We start from the raw sequence: 21180 nt of genomic DNA on the forward strand, positions 1-21180 counted from the left end.
ATTAAACTATATGGGTGACTAATAAATTAAATGAGTTCTATAGAGTTAACCTAGTCCTGAAAACTAGTTTATTAACAGTAGTTCGTAAAACAAATCCCTAAAAATCAATTTCCAAATAATTAAAACAGAAATGTGAAGATTGTGAATGTGACAAGATAGACAAGTGAGGTGGTGCTATCACATCAACAGGATCCCTCCCGTCTCCAGCACAGCACATTTAAAAAAGCATTTGCGTACAACTCATTTACTCAAGGAAGTGACATCACCTGAGTAAGAAGTCCTAGCACAATTTAAACCCAAGACTTGCTGTATTTCAAATCATGCTTCAAAGTCAACCTGAGTACATTTATCAAAGAAGCAAACTGCTCTAGGTGGCTGCAGTTCAGACTGAAGGCTCATTAGGGCTCTAATACGTCTGATGAATGACATGTGACTTGGCTAACAACGTCAAGAAGGCACAAGATGCCAGATCTTCTCATAGATTGTTTACCAAATCAAATTAATGTCAAATTAGAGAAAAGGCTGGATAAATGTTTCTGACCAGACTAAGTTAGCTTTTCTGCACTGCATATGCCAAGGATTTTATGAAAACAAGATAATTATATAAGATAGTAGCCTGGTTTCTAGGCTTTTCTCCATAATGAAGAGCTGTATGTCACCGATGACTCATTTCACTTCTCTCTAGGACTTAGTTTTTTCACTCTAAAATAAATGAAAAAACTTAGTCTACCTTTCAAATTTAACATCTACATGTCTATGCATCTAGACAATTCTTAGGAACATCATCACAACTGAAAGGCCATCAAGTGGCTATTTAATCAGCAAATTCTGATTTTAAAAAATCAGCTGACTTTCCCAACATACTCTAAAAGCCATGCAGAAGTATACTAAGATACTCTTTTCTAAAATTAACTTTAAAGTATATCAAAACTCACTTTAGATAAGTAAAAATAAATAAATAAACAAACAAACAAATAGTACTCAGTTGTAGATTGCAGTTATACAAAGGATATTCTGTGAAATTATTCACTTCCAAATTGCCATTCAGATCAGAGACAAGTATCAACAGTGGGCTGAGAGCCCAACAGCACACTAAGAGTCAGACACTGCTGGTCAGAGATGCACTGGTGCCGTTGATAAGGCCACCTGACATGTCACACAAAAATCTACCAATCTTCAAAGTTGTTTTTCAAAGAAGCAGCACAACTGTCATCCCTGAGGGGAGGTGGCAGCCAAATTGGAAAGTAAGGGAAGCAGTGCTTATTCTTGATACTAATTTTTATCTCTATTAATGCTGGAATTTACAGGAAGTGACTATGAGGACCGCAACATGATGGAAGTCCTAAAGCTCCAGTAGATGAGATGAGAGAATAATGCAAGGCACCCACAAGATGAAAATTTCCCTTTTTTTACTCTAAACCTGGTGGTATCTCCACAAGGAAGGTAATATATCAAGGTCAGAGTTTTTGCCCCAGATTTTTTTTACAACCATAGTTTGGAGACACTGTGCCACTTTCTCTATCAACTAAAAATGTCATCAGCAATATATTTAAGTTGCTTCAAATTTTATTTTGTGTCAAAATGAAAGATACCCAAATAAATAAAATTTCCAGAATTTATTAAAGAGTTTTCTTTAGAGTTTCAAAAAGTCTCATTCTTTCAAACCCATTTCCTAGTGAGCTTAGTCAGTGATTTGGGTACTAGCCACAGTTAATTATCAGAGATGCCTCTTTTTCTAGTTTTACCTCACTAGGCACTGATCTATGTGTCGGTTCCTGACTCGATGAAGGCAAATGCGACCAGGAATTCAGGTTTTGCGTGGTAGAGTCATCTTCCTGCTTATCTTTTCCTGAACAAAGAGAAGGAAAGAATTGATCAAATGCAAAGGGTTACACAGAAGGGAAAACTGAGTCTGAATGAGAAAAATCAAGCTGTGTGAAGGGAATTTACACCTACCTTCCTTATTTTACATTTATATCATCTTTATCTCCTAGGTTATAATCACTTTTCTTCCTACTTTGAAAAACTAACATAGCAAACATAACCCTTCTTCTAGGATAATCCTCCGGAAATTTATTTTTGAGGAGTCCCTTTGTTTCTACTTCTATATTATTCAAGACAGTGTTCTTTAGGTAAGTCCTAAATATACACAACCTACAGCATGTATGCATTGAAATCTATTGAAGAATTCTGTTTCAGAATCTACTTCTTAGATAAAAAATGTTACATACGTTTCACATAGTTAAATAATGCTTTGTATTATTACCAATGAATAAATTAGCAATATGTAAATGTATATAGAAAGCTGGAATAGTCTTTATTGAAAAGCATAATATGAGTCATCCCTACAAAACCCATTGATGGTTTTATTACAATAGTGTTGCCAATTACCCTAATTCTTCTGCATAGAATCTTCCAGATAGAAGCCCAGAGAGAGATTTTTCCCTGATCTTAGAATTGAGCATTCAGAGTACTGTTTCCCATATCATGGCAGCCTTAAATATTATAATTTAGAAATGTTGTAACAGCATATTACAAAATCAATAAAAATATAGTAAACAAATACTTTGAACACTCAAAAGTACATTATTGAATGTGTTTAAAGGGAAATCAAATAGAAATTATAAACTATTATAACATATACATTTGTATAAGTATATATATTAAGAAATGTCAATGAAAGGCTATAGTACTGAAGGTTGGAAGTCCAAAATCAAGGTGCCAGGAGGGTTGCTTTCTCCTGGGGAATTTATCCTAGGCTTTTACTTATTTTTTTAATTATAGTTCTTTATTGTTTAAAGTATTAGATATGTCTCCTTTTTCCACCATTGATCTCTCCCCGGCCACTCCTAACTCCCAGGACAGGCCCTCACCGCCCGCCCCCCACTATTGTCTGTGTCCATTGGTTATGCTTATATGCCTGCATACAAGTCCTTTGGTTGATCTCTTACCACCATCCTTCCACCCTCCCCTTCCTTCCCTCTGAGGTTTGACAGTCTGCTCGATACTTCTGTGTCTCTGGATCTATTTTTGTTCGTCAGTTTATGTTGTTTATCTTATTCCACAAATGAGTAAGATCAAGTGATATTTATCTTTCTTCAACTGGCTTATTTCGCTTAGCTTAATGCTCTCCAGGTTCATCCATGTTGATGCTAATGCTTAGAGTTCTTTCCTTTTTACAGCAGGTAGTATCAGGCCTAAATGGGCAGTCGGACATCCCTCTCACAATCCAGGACTGCTGGCTCCCAACCGCTCACCTGCCTGCCTGCCTGCCCCTAACCACTTATGCCTGCCAGCCTGATAACCCCCTAACCACTCCCCTGCCAGCCTAATCGACACCTAACAGCTTCCCTGCTGGCCTGGTCACCCTAACTGCCCTCTCCTGCCAGCATGGTCGTCCCGAACTGTCCTCCCCTGCAGGCCTGGTCACCCCAACTGCCCTCCCCTGCAGGCCTGGTCCCCCTCAACTATCCTCCCTTGCAGGCCTGGTCCCTCCCAACTGCCAACCCCTGCAGGCCTGCCCCCCCCCGCCCCGTCCCACCAACTGTCCTCCCTTGCAGGCCTGGTCCCTCCCAACTGCCCTCCCCTGCAGGCCTGGGTTCCCCTCCCAACTTCCCTCCCCTGCAAGCCTGGTCCCCTCCAACTATCCTCCCTTGCAGGCCTGGTCCCTCCCAACTGCCCTCCCCTGCAGGCCTGGGTACACCCCCCCCAATTGCCCTCCCCTGCAGGCCTGGGTCCTCCCCCAACTGCCCTCCCCTGCAGGCCATCTTGTGGTGGCCATCTTGTGTCCACATGGGGGCAGCCATCTTTAACCACATGGGGGTGGCCATCTTGTGTGTTGGAATGACTGTCAATTTGCATATTACTCTTTTATTAGATAGGATGACATTTATTGATTTGTGGATATTGTGCCAGCCTTGCATCCCCAGAATAAACCCCACTTGGTCATGATGTATGATCTTTCTAATATAATGCTGGGTCCAATTTGCTAGAATTTTGTTGAGGATTTTAGCATCTATGTTCATCATGGATATTGGCCTGTAATTCTCTTTCTTTGTAAAGTCTTTATCTGGTTTCGGATTAGGGTAATGCTGGCTTCATAGAAAGAGCTTGGAAGTGTACCTTCCTCTTGAATTTTTTTGAATAGTCTGAGAATAGGTTTTAGTTTTTTGAATGTTTGATAAAACTCTCCTGTGTTGGCTTTTAGATGGCTGCTTCTCATGTGGTCTTTCCCCTGTGCATGCACACCCTTCCTGTCTTTTCCTCTTCTTATAAGGACACTAGTCGTATTAGATTAGGGCCCTTCCATTAATAAGTTATTTATCCTTAATAACCTCTTTAAAGGTAGTCACATTGAGATTAGGACTTCATATGAATTTGGGAAGAACATATTTCCATTCATAACAACTATTTCGATACCAGTATCAAAGATACTAGAAGAAAACTACAGATCAACATTCTCTCATGGATAAACATGCAAAAATCCTTTAAAATTGTCAGCAAACTAAATCCATAAATATATGAAAATGACGGTACATCATGACCAAATAGGGTTCACCCAAGAATGTGAAGTTGGTTAAGACTTGAAGGGTAATAAGTGTTACTGGATTGCAAGAGGGCACTTAAAATTAACATATAATATATATAATCATCTCAACTGATGGCAAAAATGACAAAATGCAATTCCCATTTAAAACAAACAAACAAACAAAAAAAAAACCTCTGCAAACTAAAGAGAATCCTCTCCTGTAGACATCTACATGAAACCTATGACTAACAACATATTTAAGAATGAAAAGCTGAATTATTTCCCCTGAAGGTCTGGAACAAGTTAAACATGTCTGCTCTTACCACACTTCCAACATTTCACTAAGATAATATTAGCCAGTAATGTCAAGCAAGAATGAAAAGAAAAAATTATTGCTAAAAAAAAGTATAAAAATCTTAATTTATTTCTGTGTGTTATTAGGGAACAATCTAAAATTAAAATTTAATAATTTAATAATGCATAAAGCCTAAATACTTGTAAATAAACCTAAAATCTAAATTAAAATTTTAATAATGCAAAAAAACCTAACACTGAAAATTAGAAAGGATTGCTGTAGTGATTGTGAAGAGATGGAAGAGGGTATGAGGGGAATAAATGGTGATGAGGAAAAATAAATTAAAATAAAGAAAAATTTTAATTTTAAAAATTAAAAAATAAAGTACCTGGAAAAAAAAGAGAAAGAAAAAGAATACCTAAATAAAGGGAGAGTTACATATTGTCTTTATATTGGAAGGCTTAATATATATAAAAGCCTAAGTGGCTGGCTGACCATTTGACTGGCTGACCGGTAGCTATGATGCACACTGACCGGGGGCAGACGACCAACGCAGGAGTGAAAACCACAGGTATGGAAACATGGAACATACAGATGAATCTCATAGGGAAGCGGGGAGGGGGGAGGGCAAGGCTGGGAAGAGATTAAGCAAAGACCTTATATGCATACTAGAGGCCTGGTGCACAGATTCATGCACGGGTGCAGTCCCTCAGCCTGGCCTGCAGGGATTAGGCCAAAACCAGCTCTCTGACATCCCCTGAGGGGTACTGGATTGCAAGAGGGCATAGGTCAGGCCTAGGGACCCCATCCGTGCACTGGGCCTCTGGTATTGTTAGAATGTCAAATCTCCCCACATTGATCTATAGATTCAATGCAATCTTAATAAAAATTCCTTCAGGATTTATTTGTAGAAACTAATAAGCTAGTTCTAAAATGTATATTGACTGAAAAAAGGCCTATAATAGCAACAATTTTGTAAAAAAATAACACTGGGGGCTTACACCACTTGAGTTCTAGACTTATTACAGAGATATATTAATCAAGATGCTATGACACTGGAATAAGAATAGATGTATAGATCAATGGAACAGAATAATTTTTCCAGATATAATTCTACACATATTTATTCAATTGATTTTAGAAAAGATGTCTAGATTATTTAATAAAGTATAGATGTTTGACAAAGTAATGCTAGAATAACTAGATATCCACATGAAATAAAAAGAACCTCGATCATTATATTCACACCATTAAAAAAAAGAAACAAAATAAATCACAGATCTGAATATAATACTCAAAGCTAGAAAATTGTAAAAATAAACAGTAGAAAATATTTGTAATTTGAAGTTATGCAAATACATCTTAGTACACAAAAAGCATGAAGGATAATTCAGTCTCCTTAAAATTTACTGTTTGATTAATTCGAACAATTTTTCTGAAGCTTTCTCTTGGATTTTAGACATAATCATTTCCAGTAGTCATACTGTAATTTCATACTTTCATTTCACCTCTTCGATGGCAGTTCTGTCATTTATGTGTGGCATGGTGTTGTTTAAGTTCCCTATCTCTCTATGTCTCACTTTCATCATCTATAGAAAAGAAATACTAATGGTGCTTATGATACAAGGATGTTACTATTAAATGGGGTATTAAACGTAAAGCTGTGGGGAAGCATGGGACTTGGATGTAATGTCTGTAAGGAGGATTCTCTGAAAGGTCAGAGGCATCTGAGGGACCTTGCCAAAGGTGGAAGACCCTGCCTTGACTTTTCCAAACAAGTCTGAACCCCCAGGTGTTTTACTAAAATCTTTATGTTTAGACTTCAAACAGTCCTTCTTTGAAAGACACTACAGATGCAGGTGCTTTCTCAAAAATACTTACCCTGCTGATTGTATCTAGAGGTTAATTTTAGTTCAAGCTGTTGTTCCAATAAAAGCCTAAGGAGGCAGGTAAACAGGGTTATTTGCTCCTAAAGCAAAACAGCCCCTTAGCCTCTCTGTCACAAGAAACATTTGTCAGAGTAATCATTCATCTGTTACTCAGTGTCTGCTGGTCAGCCCCGGCATAAAGCATTCAGTGCAGTGCTTGAGACAGGGTCAGCATTTAATGTGCTGGTTATTTCTGTTAGTTCCAGAATTCATTATCTTCTCTCATAATTTTAAAGGAATATTGATTCCATTAAACTATGTGATTACTTTTCAACCTATTAAAAAGAAATATCCAAAGCCTAGAAGCAATAAAACTATAATATAAAAAAAATGCCCAATACCCAGATCTTGGTTTCTAAATACTATTTTTCAATAAAAGAAAACAAAGCCCTTTAGAGAAATGGCTGAACCTAAGGGTGGGGCAGGAAAAATGCAACATAAGCCTGGGGTATCTTGTAATACAATAAAATAATGTAGTGCTGAAAGAAACAAAAGGATGGGGTATGTCAAAGGAGTCAATCTTAAAGAGCTCCCAACATTAAATGAATTTATCAATCTTCTTTTCTTGTACCTTATATCCAAGGAAAAATTCACAGGACAAAATAAATTAATTCAAAATTAATAATCACTTTGGCAGGCACACTTGTTATCCCAATGTTTCATTCTCTTCAGAATTTTATTAAGCTGTGCACATGGCTATCTAGAGTAAAGAAAATATTCCCAGCTTTCCTTGCACTTAAGAATGGCTATGTAACTAATATCTGGCCAATGGGATAGAAGTAGAAATATCATATAACAGCTTCAAGGAAGGTTCCTTTATGTTATCCTATCTAATAAAAGAGTAATATGCAAATTGACCATCACTCCAACACAAAAGATGGCTGCCCCCATGTGGACACAAGATGGCCACCACAAGATGGCCGGAAGGAGAGGGCAGTTGTGGGCAATCAAGCCAGCAGGGGAGGGCAGTTGGGAGGGACCAGGCCTGCAAGGGAGGGCAGTTGGGGGCAATCAGGCCTGCAGGGGAGGGCAGTTGGGGGGAGACCCAGGCCTGCAGGGGATGGCAGTTGGGGGGAACCAGACCTGCAGGGGAGGGCAGTTAGGGGTGACCGGGTTGGCAGGGAAGGGCAGTTGGGGGGGACCAGGCCTGCAGGGGAGGGCATTTGGGGAGAATCAGGCCTGCAGGGGAGGGCAGTTGGGAGAGACCAGGCCTGCAGGGGAGGGCAGTTGGGGAGAACCAGGCCTGCAGGGGAGGGCAGTTGGGGGAGACCAGGGCTGCAGGGAAGGGCAGTTGGGGGTGACCAGGCCTGCAGGGGAGGGCAGTTAGGGGCGACCAGGCTTGCAAAGGAGGGCAGTTAGGGGTGATCAGGCTGGCAGGGGAGGGCAGTTAGGGGCAATTGGGCTGGCAGGGGAGCAGTTGGGCATCGATCAGGTTGGCAAGGGAGTGGTTAGGGGCAATCAGGCAGGCGAGCAATTGGGAGCCAGCAGTCCTGGATTGTGAGAGGGATGTCCCAGATTGGAGAGGGAGCAGGCTGGGCTGAGGGACACACACCCCTGTGCACGAATTTCGTGCACCGGGCCTCTAGTAAAGTAAACAATATAACAATTAAATTACAATACAAAGTATAAGATAAATATATATGAGTTCACACAATGATTGAGTAAGTAAATTAGTAGGGGAGAAGAGAGAAATATTCTTTATTGAATAACCCCAAATAGTGTATATATATTCCATCTTCTAGAAGGTAGAGCTTAATTTTGCCTCCCTTCCCCACATATGAGAGTGAACTATACTTAGTGACTCACTTCCAAAGATAAGAGTAAGGAAAGGGAAACAAAGTAAGTTTACAGCAGAAAAACAAACATTGGCAAACAACACCTTAACCAAGTGATGAAGGCTAATCCTATATAATAAAAACCTAATATGCTAAGTATCCGGTCGTCCAGTTGGCCATTCAACTAATCAAAGAGTTATATGCTGATGATATGCTAAGGCCGCTCAACTTCTTGCTATGACATGCACTGACCACCAGGGGACAGGTGCTCTGACCAGTAGGTTAGCTTGCTGATGGGGTCCAGCCAATTGGGAATGGGTAAGATAAATTAAAATAATTTACTTCACTTCTGTGATATTCCTCCTCAAACCCCGTAACTCCAGGCTAATTGTAAGAAAAACATCAGACAAACCTACATTGATGGGCCAGACATGTCCTGGAGCCCTCTTTCAGTCCCTCCCCAGCTGGCCAATCTCCCACGTCCCTCCCCGGCTCCAGTAGTGCATCGGTGGGGTCACGGCTGGCGAGCACAGTGGCAGTGGCAGGAGCCTCTCCCACCTCTGCCACAGCTCTAAGGATGTCCAACTGCCAGCTGAGGCCTGCTTCCCATGGGGAGTGGGCCTAAGCCGGCAGTCAGACATCCCCTGAGGGCTCTTGGACTGTGAGAGGGTGCAGGCCAGGCTGAGGGACTCCCCCCCAAGTGCATGAATTTTGTTCCCTGGGCCTCTAGTATTATCATAGGTCCCTTGACATATGACCAGAGGGTACTTCACTTCTGTGATATTCCTCCTCAAACCCCGTAACTCCAGGCTAATTGTAAGAAAAACATCAGACAAACCTAGATTGAGATCCATTCTATAGGATATCTGGACACTTCTCAACTTGTCAAGATCAAGAAAAACAAAGAGACTGAGAACTGTCACAGACCAGAAGATACAGGGAATACATACAAACTAAATGCAATATAATATCCTGGACTGGATTCTGAAACAGAAAGAGAACATAAATACGGGGGGAAATGGTGAACTTCAAATAAAATATGAAAAAAAAAATGTTAACAATAAGGGATACAGTTAGTTCATTTATTTTCTTTCTTATTTATTAGTAAAAGCATTTAAGAATACAGATGTACCACTGAGTATTCCTTAAACTATAGCACATATGTAGGGTTCATATTTTCATTATTTTGAAAATTGTTTAGGGTACTTTACCTACCTACTTAATACATGGATGAATTTTATTTTATTTATTTTATTTTATTTTATACTAGAGGCCCGTTGTAGGAAGATTCCTGCAAGAATAGGGCTTCCTGCGGCCTGAGCGAAGCAGAGAAGGGAGTGAAGCCCGCTGAGGTGGGCTTCCCTCCCACCGCCGCTGCCACCCCCCACCCCCGTGCTTTCCCTCCCGCTGCCACCCCGGTTTCCACTTTCCCTCCCTCTTCCTTCTATGCTGTCTTCAGTCTTCGCTCCTCTCGCCTGTGTATGCAAATTAACTGCCATCTTCGTTGGGTTAATTTGCATACTTGCTCTGATTGGCTGGTGGGCATAGCAGATTGATGGTCAATTTGCATGTTTCTCTTTTATTAGTGAAGATTTCATTTTATTATTTTATTTTATGTTTATTTCCAAGGGGTCAGTTTTTATTTCCTTGGTCTTGGTGTTTATTTGTTTACTTTAACCCAGTGGTCAGGAAACTCATTAGTCAACAGAGCCAAATATCAACAGTACAATGATTGAAATTTCTTTTGAGAGCCAAATTTTTTAAACTTAAACTTCTTCTAACGCCACTTCTTCAAAATAGACTCGCCCAGGCCGTGGTATTTTATAAAAGAGCCACACTCAAGGAGCCAAAGAGCCGCATGTGGCTCGCGAGCCGCAGTTTGCCAACCATGGCTTTAACCTGAAGCAAATTAATTACCCTGCTTCTTTTCATTACCCACTTGGCCAAACCTCAATATTGAATGAATTTATCAACCTGCTTTTCTTGTACCTTGTACCAAGCAAAAATTTACAGGACAAAATAAATTCATTCAAAATTAATAATCACTTTGGCAGGCACAACTTGTTATCCCAATATATCATTCTATTCAGAGTTTTATTTAGGATGCACATGGCTATCTAGAATAAAAAAAATATTCCCAGCTTTCCTTGCACTTAAGAATGTCCATGTGACTAATCTCTGACCAATGGTATAGAAGTAGAAATATCATATATCAGTTTCCAGGAAGTTTCCTTAAAAGAACTTTTATACCCTTTAATCCTTCTTGCCCTCTGCTTCTATAATTTTGCTTGAAATTGTAAATGGCTACTGCCACATTGGAACCATGGGGACAACACTTTGAGGGTTGTTAAGTGGAAAACTGTTAGTCTGAGTCCTAAAACTTCTTGGGGGAATACGAAAGATGTTATTTAAGGGTACCAACTTGCAATAAGTAGTAAATAAACCACAGAGATCTCATGCACAGTATAATAAATATAGACAACAATATTATACTACTAGTGGCCCAGTGCACAAAATTTGTGCTCGGGGCAGGGGGTGAGTGTTCTCTCATCCCAGCCTGCACCCTATCCAATTGGGGACTATTTGGGGGATGTCTGGCTGCCAGTTTAGACCTGATCCCTGGGATTGGGCCTAAACTGGCAGTTGGACATCCCTCTCACAATGTGGGACCACTGGCTCCTAACCGCTCACCTGCCTGCCTGCCTGCCTGAACACCCCTAAAAACCTCTGCCTGCCCGATCGTCCCTAACTGCCTCTGCCTGCCTGATAACCCCTAACTTCCATCCTCTGCCAGCCAATTTGGTTCTGATAGGTCAGTTTCTCTGACAGTCAGAGTCAAAAAGCTCTGCCTCCTAGGCAGCCATTGGCTCCTCACAGTTCACCCAGATTTGGTTCTGATTGGTTGGTTTCTATGCCAGTCAGCATCTCTGGGCCTATCTCCAGGCCTGATCAGAGAGGTGGGGCTGATTAGCAGCCCCCATGGAGGTCAGGAGAGAAACCGAGGCATGGCTGCTGGTGAAGCCTGGAGAGAAAGAGAGAGGCAATGGCTGGTCAACAGCTGCCACAGAGGCTGTGGATCAGACCCTACCTCTCTCTCCGGGCCTGTCTCCGGGCCTGATCCTCAGCCATCTCGGCAGTCAGTGCTGGGTTACTGTGCCCACACCCATGGCAGTCAGTGCTGGGTCGCCACAGCAACCCAGCACTGACTGCAGGACTGACTTCTGGTGTTCGGTCGAGCCTTCGGTCGGTCATTACGAATCCTGGGTTTTTATATATTAGGATAATCATCAAACTTGCTAGGAGACTACTAGACCTTAATTATTCTAACCACTAAAAAAATAATAATTATGTAATGTGATAGAGGTGCTAAATATCACTACAATGGTAATCATATTGTAGTGATTTGGTACAATGATATCAATGTACCAAATTAACATGCTATACACCCTAAATTTACTCAATGTTATATGTCAAATAAATGCAATAAAAAACAAACAATAAACACTTCTTGGAGCAGAGCCATGATTCTAGGCCTGGACTACCTACCATTACCTCAGACTTTTACATAGGTGATAAATAAACTTACAGCTTTTAAATCCATTAATGTTTTAGTTTTTTTGCTATTCACAACTGAACCTAGTCCTGACCAATATACATCAACTTCTAATATCTGTGGATGTGGTTTAGTGGATTTGGGTTTTTAAATTACTGTCCTACACCTCCTGAAGTTTATATCAACTCTTCCCTATTCTCCTAAACCTCTAACATTTCCATCTGCATCTCACTCTCACTCAGCTGATGACTGGCCTGCACTGCACAGAATAATTAAAGCCATCAGGTAGAATTCTCTTGTCTTCTTGTTGTATAACAGACCAATCCACCACTTCTGCATACCTGATGTTCTTCTCATAGTGTGGTAACAAGGAGCCATTCCTTCCATTTAGGCTTTAGATCCCTAGCCCTACCTTGCCCTTTTTCTTTCTCATCTATTCAACTTCTCCCTCTTACACATTTTAGAAAATATTCCTTCATCCTCACAACTTGCTCCATACACCACCCACTTCTCTCTCCTAAGAATTTATTGAAAGAGTTGTCTCCACTATTTACTGTCTTCTTTTTATCACCTCCCACTTTACTCTTCATCCCACTCAAATGTGAATTCTGGCCACAACCCAACAATAAAATGTTTCTCTCCAAAGTTACCAATGATTTCAGTGTCACTAAATCCAACTTGATTTTTTAAATGTCTTATTTTCCTTATACAGTGAAGTTTGGTTCTCTAACTAAATTTGTTTCAGAGGCTGCTCTAGAAGCTGTTTTTTTTAAAAAAAAATCATTTTTCCAATTAAAAATAATGTAAATTGAATTAATCATTCCAAACCCCCCAAATTATTCCATTTTATCTTTTCTCAATTGCCTGTGATTGTTGTTTAGTGAGTACTTTCACACCCTTCACAATATCTCACCTTGATTATTCGTTATGTTTTTAAATTGTGCTAATCATGGATTTCACCATGCCGTACTCGGTAGCCAGATCAGACAAAGATACACCTCTATCATACTTAGCAATTATTTATTTTTAAGCTCTATCATTGTTCTGACAACTTTCCTTTTCTTGTTGCTGCTATCAATAACCTTCATAGGACCCATAGTGACTTACTGTATGTATTTAATAATAAGAAGAAGCAACAAAAGCAAAAAAAAAAAAATATTCATATCACCATTTTCTGAGATGTTAACAATGCAAGGTTTAGTAGTAAACTGGCTCAAACATGAGCATTCTCTCCTTTTTCTCCTGACAGACTCATGACTGATGATATAGGTACAGTATCAGCATGTAAGGTCGAGAACCAAAGTTTTGTTCAACAACTGAGACATTTGTTCTGTGAACAACTTGGTGGAGAACCAAATTGTTCAAGATGGGAGATGTTTGAGAACCAAGGTTTGACTGTAGATCTCTCAGAAGCATGTCAAGTTGTTGATCATCACCTCCCTATTGAAAGTCTCATCTTGGCTTCCAGGGGACACCACTCCTTTTTCTCCTATCATCCCATATTCATTCTTATCACCTTTGACAGATCTTCTTCCTCTACCTAAATATTAAATGTTTTAATTCTAAGAATTATTCTCTCCTCAAGATGTACAATATTTCCCTAGATAATATAATCCATACCCAAGTCTTCAAATATATTTACTAGTATACACAAATAAATCAGAAATGTATAACTCTGACAAACATATGTTGACTATTTCTTGCAAGAAAACTTACTACATAGCTCCACTTAGATATTTCACAATTCATCTTACTACATAGCTCCACTTAGATCTCTCACAATTATCTCAACTTTATTATAACCAAATTTGAGCTAATACCTTTCATGATATTTCCTAAACAATTACTCATCTCCACCACCAAAAACTGAAACTTTTCAACTGTTCTTTCTTCAGTGAAAGATAATGCCACAAATATGTAGTTATGCAGTCTGAGAAATTAATCATCCTATATAATAAATAGATAATATGCAAATTGACCGTCACTCCAACACACAAGATGGCGGCCCCCATGTGGTCAAAGATGGCCACCCCCGTGTGGACATAAGATGGCTGCCAAACGATGGCCAGCAGGGGAAGGCAGTTATGGGCAATCAGACCAGCAGGGAGGGACCAGTTAGGAGGGACCAGACCAGCAAAGGAGGGCAGTTAGGGGCGACCAGGCCAGCAAGGGAGGGAAGTTAGAGGTGACTGGGCCAGAAGGAGAGGGCAGTTGGGGGTGACCAGGCCTGCAGGGGAGGGCAGTTGGGGGCAACCAGGCTGGCAGGGGAGCAGTCAGGCATTGATCAGGCTGGCAGTGGAGTGGTTAGGGTGTGATCAGGCTGGCTGGCAGAAGTGGTTAGGGGCAATCAGGCAGGCAGGCAGGCGAGTGGTGGGAGCCAGCAGTCCTGGGTTGTGAGAGGGATGTCCGACTGCCCATTTAGGCCCAACCCGAGTAGGAGTTGGGCCTAAACGGGCAGTCAGACATCCTTCGAGGGGTCCCAGATTGAGGAGGGTGCAGGCTAGCCTGAGGTACACACCTCCCCCCATGCACAAATTTCATGCACCGGGCCTCTAGTCTTTACATATATCTCACTTGTCTCTGAAGTGTGCTCATCATCAACCTTCCTATTCTGACCCTTCACTTTCTAGTGCCATCACCTCTTAAGCCTATTTCCACTCTTACTATTGATCAATCCAATATATTATCAACACTGAAGCCAGAGAACTAACAGATAATAAAAACAGATAGAAAGTAGTTCCAGATACTGACATTAACAATTAAAGACTCTAAAAGTTCTATGGTTAAGGCATAAAAGACAAATTGAAAACTTTAGGAACTAAATGAAAAAAATTTCTATTTTTGAAAAGGAACCCAATATTAAAGATAATATTTTAAAATTAACAACTGAAAGTAAGACATCAATGGTGTGTTCAATAGCAAACTGCATACAGCTAAAAAAAAAAGTTAACTGGAAAAAAAGTCAGAAGGAACATGAAGTGACAAGAAATGGAAAACAAATAAGAGAGGGGAAAAAATAAAAACATAATAAGAAAGTCCAACATAGATAAAACTTGAATCTCAGGAGAGAGACAAGACAGAAATAACATGTGAGAGGGGCGGGAAGACCAGGCTCTCTTGGACAAGGAGAGACTACCACTGCCGTGGGCACTCCCTGGACTGCGGGACTCAGGCAGGAGCCCAGGCTATCTTGAAGGGGACAAAGGCCTTTTCTAGGAACTCATCAGCACCACCACCCAGACAGGACCTTGACACTGCCTGCGACCCAGCAGCCACTACAGCCAAAATCCAGCTACCCCGAGGACCCTGGGACCTCCACCTCCAAATGTGCACCATTCCCGCAGCAGTAGGTGCATCTTCCCTCTCCCCAGAAGCAGAACTCTGGACACCACAATTGAGCGTTTCCAGTGTGCAGGCATCCAGGGCACACCACTCCATAGGCAGCACCTGAGAGCCACTGTGAGCCCCTGCTGGGTGTGATTCTGTACAGACAAGGTGTATTGCCCCGCAGTAGAAATTCTGAATTTTCTCTTCCTGAATAACTGCCCACAGACACCCTAGTTGCATACCTTCAGCACCAGGGCCTCTCAAAGTACGTCAGAGCTCTGCGCCAGCAAAAGCACCACCACAGTTGCATGCATTTCCAATGGGCAGGCACCCTGAGCCCATCTATCCACAGGGCACTTATGGGAGCTGCTGTGAGTCCTTGCTGGCTGTGATCTTGGACAAATAGGGACGCACTCCCCCTGGCAGTAGAAATTCTGAATTCACTCATCCTGGATACCTGCCCACAAACGCCTCAATTACGCAGCTCCAGGGCCCTTCAGAGTGCTTCAGTACTCCTCACTGGCAAATGCACCGTGGGTGCCCCTGTGAGCCGTCACTGGGAGCATGCGCCTATCTACCACAGATGCAGCAGCAAAAGCTGAGTCTGCCCACCCCACAACTACAGAACTCTGACACCACAGTCACACCTTTCCAGAGCACAGGCTTCCTGAGACCCATCATGCCAACAGATGGTTCCTGGGCCACTGTGAGTCCCGCTGGGCAAGCGCGATTTCAATCAAGGGCACAAGACAGCAAAAATTGGGACACCCCCCTCCACAGCTGCTGACTTCTAGACACCGCAGTTGTACCTTGTTGTACCTTTCCAGCTTACAGGCCTACATCAAGAGAACCCAAATAGCTCAAGTAGGGAGCTACACTAGATTACCAAGCTCAGGAAACCTGAGAGATCACACCAGTAGCACCATCCCCAAAAGAACCTGGGTATCAAACCAATTGGCCCTACAATTAAAATGTTACAGCAAAACATGGGAAGACAAAAAAGCAATCCCCAAAGGAAAGAAAAAGAGGAATCACCAGAAAGGGAGTTAAATAAAATTGAGACTAGCAGTATATCAGAGAAAGAATTCAGAGTAATGGTTATAAGTATGTTTAAATGGCTGGATGACAAATACACACAACTCAATGACAAATACACACAACTAAATGAGAATTATAAGGAGCTGAATGAGAATGTCACCAACATGAAAAGGAACCAAGAGGAGATGAAGAATGACATAGCTGCAATAAAGAACACAATGGAAGGCTTAAACAGTAGACTAGAAGAGGCTGAGGACTGCATCAGCGAATTAGAAGACAAGGTAGGAAAAAACACACAAACACAGCAGCAACTGTAAAGAAGACTTAAAAAGCAAGAGGATAGCCTGAGAGCTTTGGGACAACACAAAACAAAACAACATTTGCACAATAGGAGTACCAGAAGGAGAGAAAGAGAAGCAAGGAATAGAAAACCTGTTTGAAGAAATAATGACAGAAAACTTCCCTGATATTGGCAAGAAAAATCTATGCAAGTCCAAGAAGTAAATAAAGTCCCAAACACTCATCCTGGATACCTGCCCACAAACGCCTCAATTACGCAGCTTGGCAGGTATCCAAGATGAACCCCAAAATTCCAACACCAAGACACATCATAATTAAATTGGCAAACACCAATGACAAAGTAAGAATCTTAAAGGCTGCCAGAGAGAGACAGAAAGTTACCTACAAGGGATCTTCTATTAGAATATCAGCCCTGACTGGTTTGGCTCAGTGGATAGAGCATCGGCCTGCAGACTGAAGGGTCTCAGGTTCGATTCCAGTCAAGGGCATGGAGCTTGGTTGCAGGCACATCCCCAGTAGGGGCTATGCAGGAGGCAGTTGATCGATGTTTCTCTCTCATCGATGTTTCTAACTCTATCCCTCTCCCTTCCTCTCTGTAAAAATATCAATAAAATATATTTTTAAAAGTAGAATATCAACTGATTTCTCAACAGAAACACACCAGGCCAGAAGGGAAAGGAATGAAATATACAAAGTGATGCAAAGCAAGGGACTGAATCCAAGAATACTATACCCAGCAAGGCTATCATTCAAAATTGAAGAAGGAATCAGGAGCTTCACAGACAAAAAAGGGCTGCCCACAGTCTTTATTACTACCAAGCCAGCAATGCAAGAAATGCTAAAGGAACTGCTGTAAAAAGAAGAAACAGAAAGGCAAGAAGAACCACAAACAGTAAGAACAAAAATGACAACAAATAAGTACTTATCAATAATAATATTAAACGTAAATGGATTAAATGTACCATTCAAAAGACACAGGGTAGCTGAATGGATAAGAAAACTTGACCCATATATTTGCTGTCTGCAAGAGACCCTCCTCAGAACAAAGGATTCATACAGACTGAGAGTGAAGGGATGGAAAAACATTTTACAGGAAAATGGAAAGGAGAAAAAAGCTGGGGTTGTGATACTTATATCTGATAAAATAGACCTCAAAGTAAAGGCCATAACAAGAGATAATGAAGGCCACTACATAATACTAAAGGGAGCAATTCAACAAGAAGTTATAACTCTTGTAAATATATATGCACTCAATACAGGAGTACCCAAATACATTAAAAAAAACTTTTGGAAGATATCAAGGGAGAAATCAATAGCAATACATAGTAGGGGACTTTAATACCCCCACTGACACTACGGGATAAATCCTCTAAACAAAAAAATCAGCAAAGAAACAGCAATCCTAAATGACCCACTAGATCAGATGGACTTAATTGATATCTTCAGAACATTTCACCCCAAAGCTACAGAATATACATTCTTCTCTAGTGCACATGGAACATTTTCAAAGATAGACCACATATTAGGAAACAGGCAAAGTCTCTTCAAATTCAAGAAGATAGAAATCATAACAACCATCTTCTCAGACCATAATGGCATAAAACTAGAAATCAACTACAACAAAAACAATGAAAAAAAATCAAACACTTGGATGCTAAATAGCATGCTATTAAACAATGATTGGGTTACCAAAGAGATCAAAGAACAAATTAAAAGCATCCTGGGAACAAATGACAATGAAAACACAACAATCCAAAATCTATGGGACACAATGAAAGCAGTCATAACTCTACAGGCCTACCTCAAAAAAACAAGAAAAAAAATAGTAATAAATTATCTAACCTTGCAACTTAAAGAACTAGAAAGAGAGCAACAAGAAAAGCCCACAGTAACCAGAAGGAAGGACATAAGAGAATATCTTCATGACCATGAAAAAAATAAATATTTCTTAAATAAACTTTAGCCATAAAAGAAAATATTGAAAAACTGGACTCGATTAAAATTAAGAACTTTTGTTCATCAAAAAATACTCAAAGAACATACATACATAGCCCATAGACACAGACAATAGTGTGGTGAGGGAAGAAGGAAAGTAGGGAAGAAGGTTGGGGTTAAGGTGACCAAATAGAGGGAGATAGGGATGACATCTGCAATAGTGTCAACAATAAAAAATTAAATTTTTAAAAAAGCTGTTATTAAGAAAGTAAAGTAAAAAGGCAAACCTAAGAAAGGAAAAAGACATTTGCAATACATATACCCTATAATAGACTCATATGAAGGACATAAAAAATCTTCTTCAATGAAAATCAATGACTCAATAGAAAAATATTTGAAAAAATTAAACAACACAGATCAAATAACAGATTAGGGAGGACATCCAAGTACATAATACCATATCAAATTCACTATTTAATATGGAAATCAAAATTAAAACCACAATGTGAGATTCCAAGATGATGGCAGAGTAGGACTGACATTCTCCCAGGATCAAACTGGATTTACTACTAAAATATAGAAAAATCATCTTGACTAACCAACTGAAGACTAGTTGTATAGAACCCTTATGACCAAGGACATAAAAAGGAAGCCACATAAAGCCTGGTAGGAAACGTGGAGGCATGAGATGGTTAGCCAGGCTCCCACAAGCAGCAATTGAAGAAATCAACACGGAAAAAGAGACCTTAAATGACACCCTAGATCAGATGGAAAAAAATTGACATTTACTGGAACATTTCACCCTAAAGCTACAGAATACACTCTTTTCAAGTGTACATGAGTCATTCTCAAAGACAGACCACATATTAGGACACAAACTAAGTCCCTACAATTTCAAGAACATTGATATGTTATCAGGCAACTTCTTAGATCAAAATGGCATGAAACTAGAAATCCACTACAATAAAAACACTCAAAAATATTCAAACACATGGAGACTAAATAGGATGTTATTAAACAGTGAATGGGTTACTAATGAGAACAATGAAGAAATAAAAAGCTTCTTGAAAACAAATGAAAATCAACACACAACAACCTACACTCTATGGAACACAGCGAAAGAAGTCCTGAGAGGTAAGTTCATAACACAGGCCTACCTCAAAAAAAAAGAAAATTTTCTAATAAACTATCTAACCCTACCACTTAAATAATTAGAAAGAGAACAACAAGGAAAGCCCAGAGTAAGTAGAAGGAATGAAATAATAAAGATCAGAATGAAAATGAATGAAATAGAGATTAAAAAATATATACAACTTCAATGAAACCAAGAGCTGGTTCTTTAAAACAATAAACAAGATTAATAAACCTGTAGCCAGACAAAAAAAAAAAAAACACAAAAAAACAAAAATAAAAAACAAAAGGGCCCAAATAAATAAAATCAGAAATGAAAGAGGCAATATAACAACTGACACCATGGAAATATAAAGAACTGTAAGAAAATTTATGAAAAATGAGCAACTATATGCCAACAAGCTGGATAATGTGGATGAAATGGACAAATCCCTAAAAAATACAATATCCCAAAATTGAATCAGGAAAAATCAGAAAACCTGAGTAAGCTAATAACAACTAATGAAATTGAATCAGTAATAAAAAAATTGCCAATGAACAAAAGTCTAGAACCAGACGGATTTACAGGAAAGTTTTAGCAAACATTCGAAGAAGAATTAATACCTACTCTTCTCAAACTATTCCAGAAAAGTCAAGATTCCCAAGCTCTTTTTCTGAGGCCAGCATTATCCTAATTCCCAAACCAGATAAAGACACTACAAAGAAAGAGAATTACAGGCCAGTATCGCTGATGAACATAGATGCTAAAATTCTCAACAAAATAATAGCAAATCGGATCCAGCAATACATTAAAAAGATCATACAACATTATTAGTGGGATTTATTCCAGGGATGCAAGCTTAGTACAATATCCACAAATTAATTGTGATATATCAGATAAACAAAATGAAAGACAAAAATCACATGATCATATCAATAGATGCAGAAAAGCCATTCAACAAAATCCAGCACCTATTTTTGATAAAAGCTCTCAGAAAAAAGGGAAACATATCTCAACAAAATAGAGGCCATATATGACAAACCAAAGCCAACATCATACTCAATGGACAGAAACTAAAAACATTTATCTTAAGAACAAGAACAAGAAAGGGCTGTCCACTTTCACCACTCTTATTCAACATAGTTCTGAAAGTCATAGTCACACCAAACAGACAACAAGAAGAAATGGCATAATATAATAAATGAATTTGGCAAAGTAGCAGGTTACAAAATTAATATTCAAAAATTGATGGCATTTTTATACACCAATAATAATAACTATCACAAAGAGTAACTGATAAAATACTCTGAACCACTATTGCAACAATAACAAAAAAGTAAGGTATCTAGAAATAAATTTTACCAAGTAGGTGAAAGACTTATACTCAAAA

General features: G+C 39.7%; 1 protein-coding gene across 1 annotated transcript in view; it reads right to left on the bottom strand.

The window, feature by feature from the left end:
* PTPN20 (protein tyrosine phosphatase non-receptor type 20) overlaps positions 1 to 21180 on the bottom strand; it is a 100853-nt gene that overhangs the window by 63255 nt on the left and 16418 nt on the right. Inside the window, exon 2 of the mRNA XM_008149139.3 lies at positions 1746 to 1849. Within this exon, the coding sequence (XP_008147361.2) occupies positions 1746 to 1849 (104 nt within the window). The remainder of the gene's footprint in view (positions 1 to 1745; positions 1850 to 21180) is intronic.

The sequence above is a fragment of the Eptesicus fuscus genome, chromosome 17, assembly GCF_027574615.1.
Source record: "Eptesicus fuscus isolate TK198812 chromosome 17, DD_ASM_mEF_20220401, whole genome shotgun sequence".
Taxonomy (NCBI): Eukaryota; Metazoa; Chordata; class Mammalia; order Chiroptera; family Vespertilionidae; genus Eptesicus; species Eptesicus fuscus.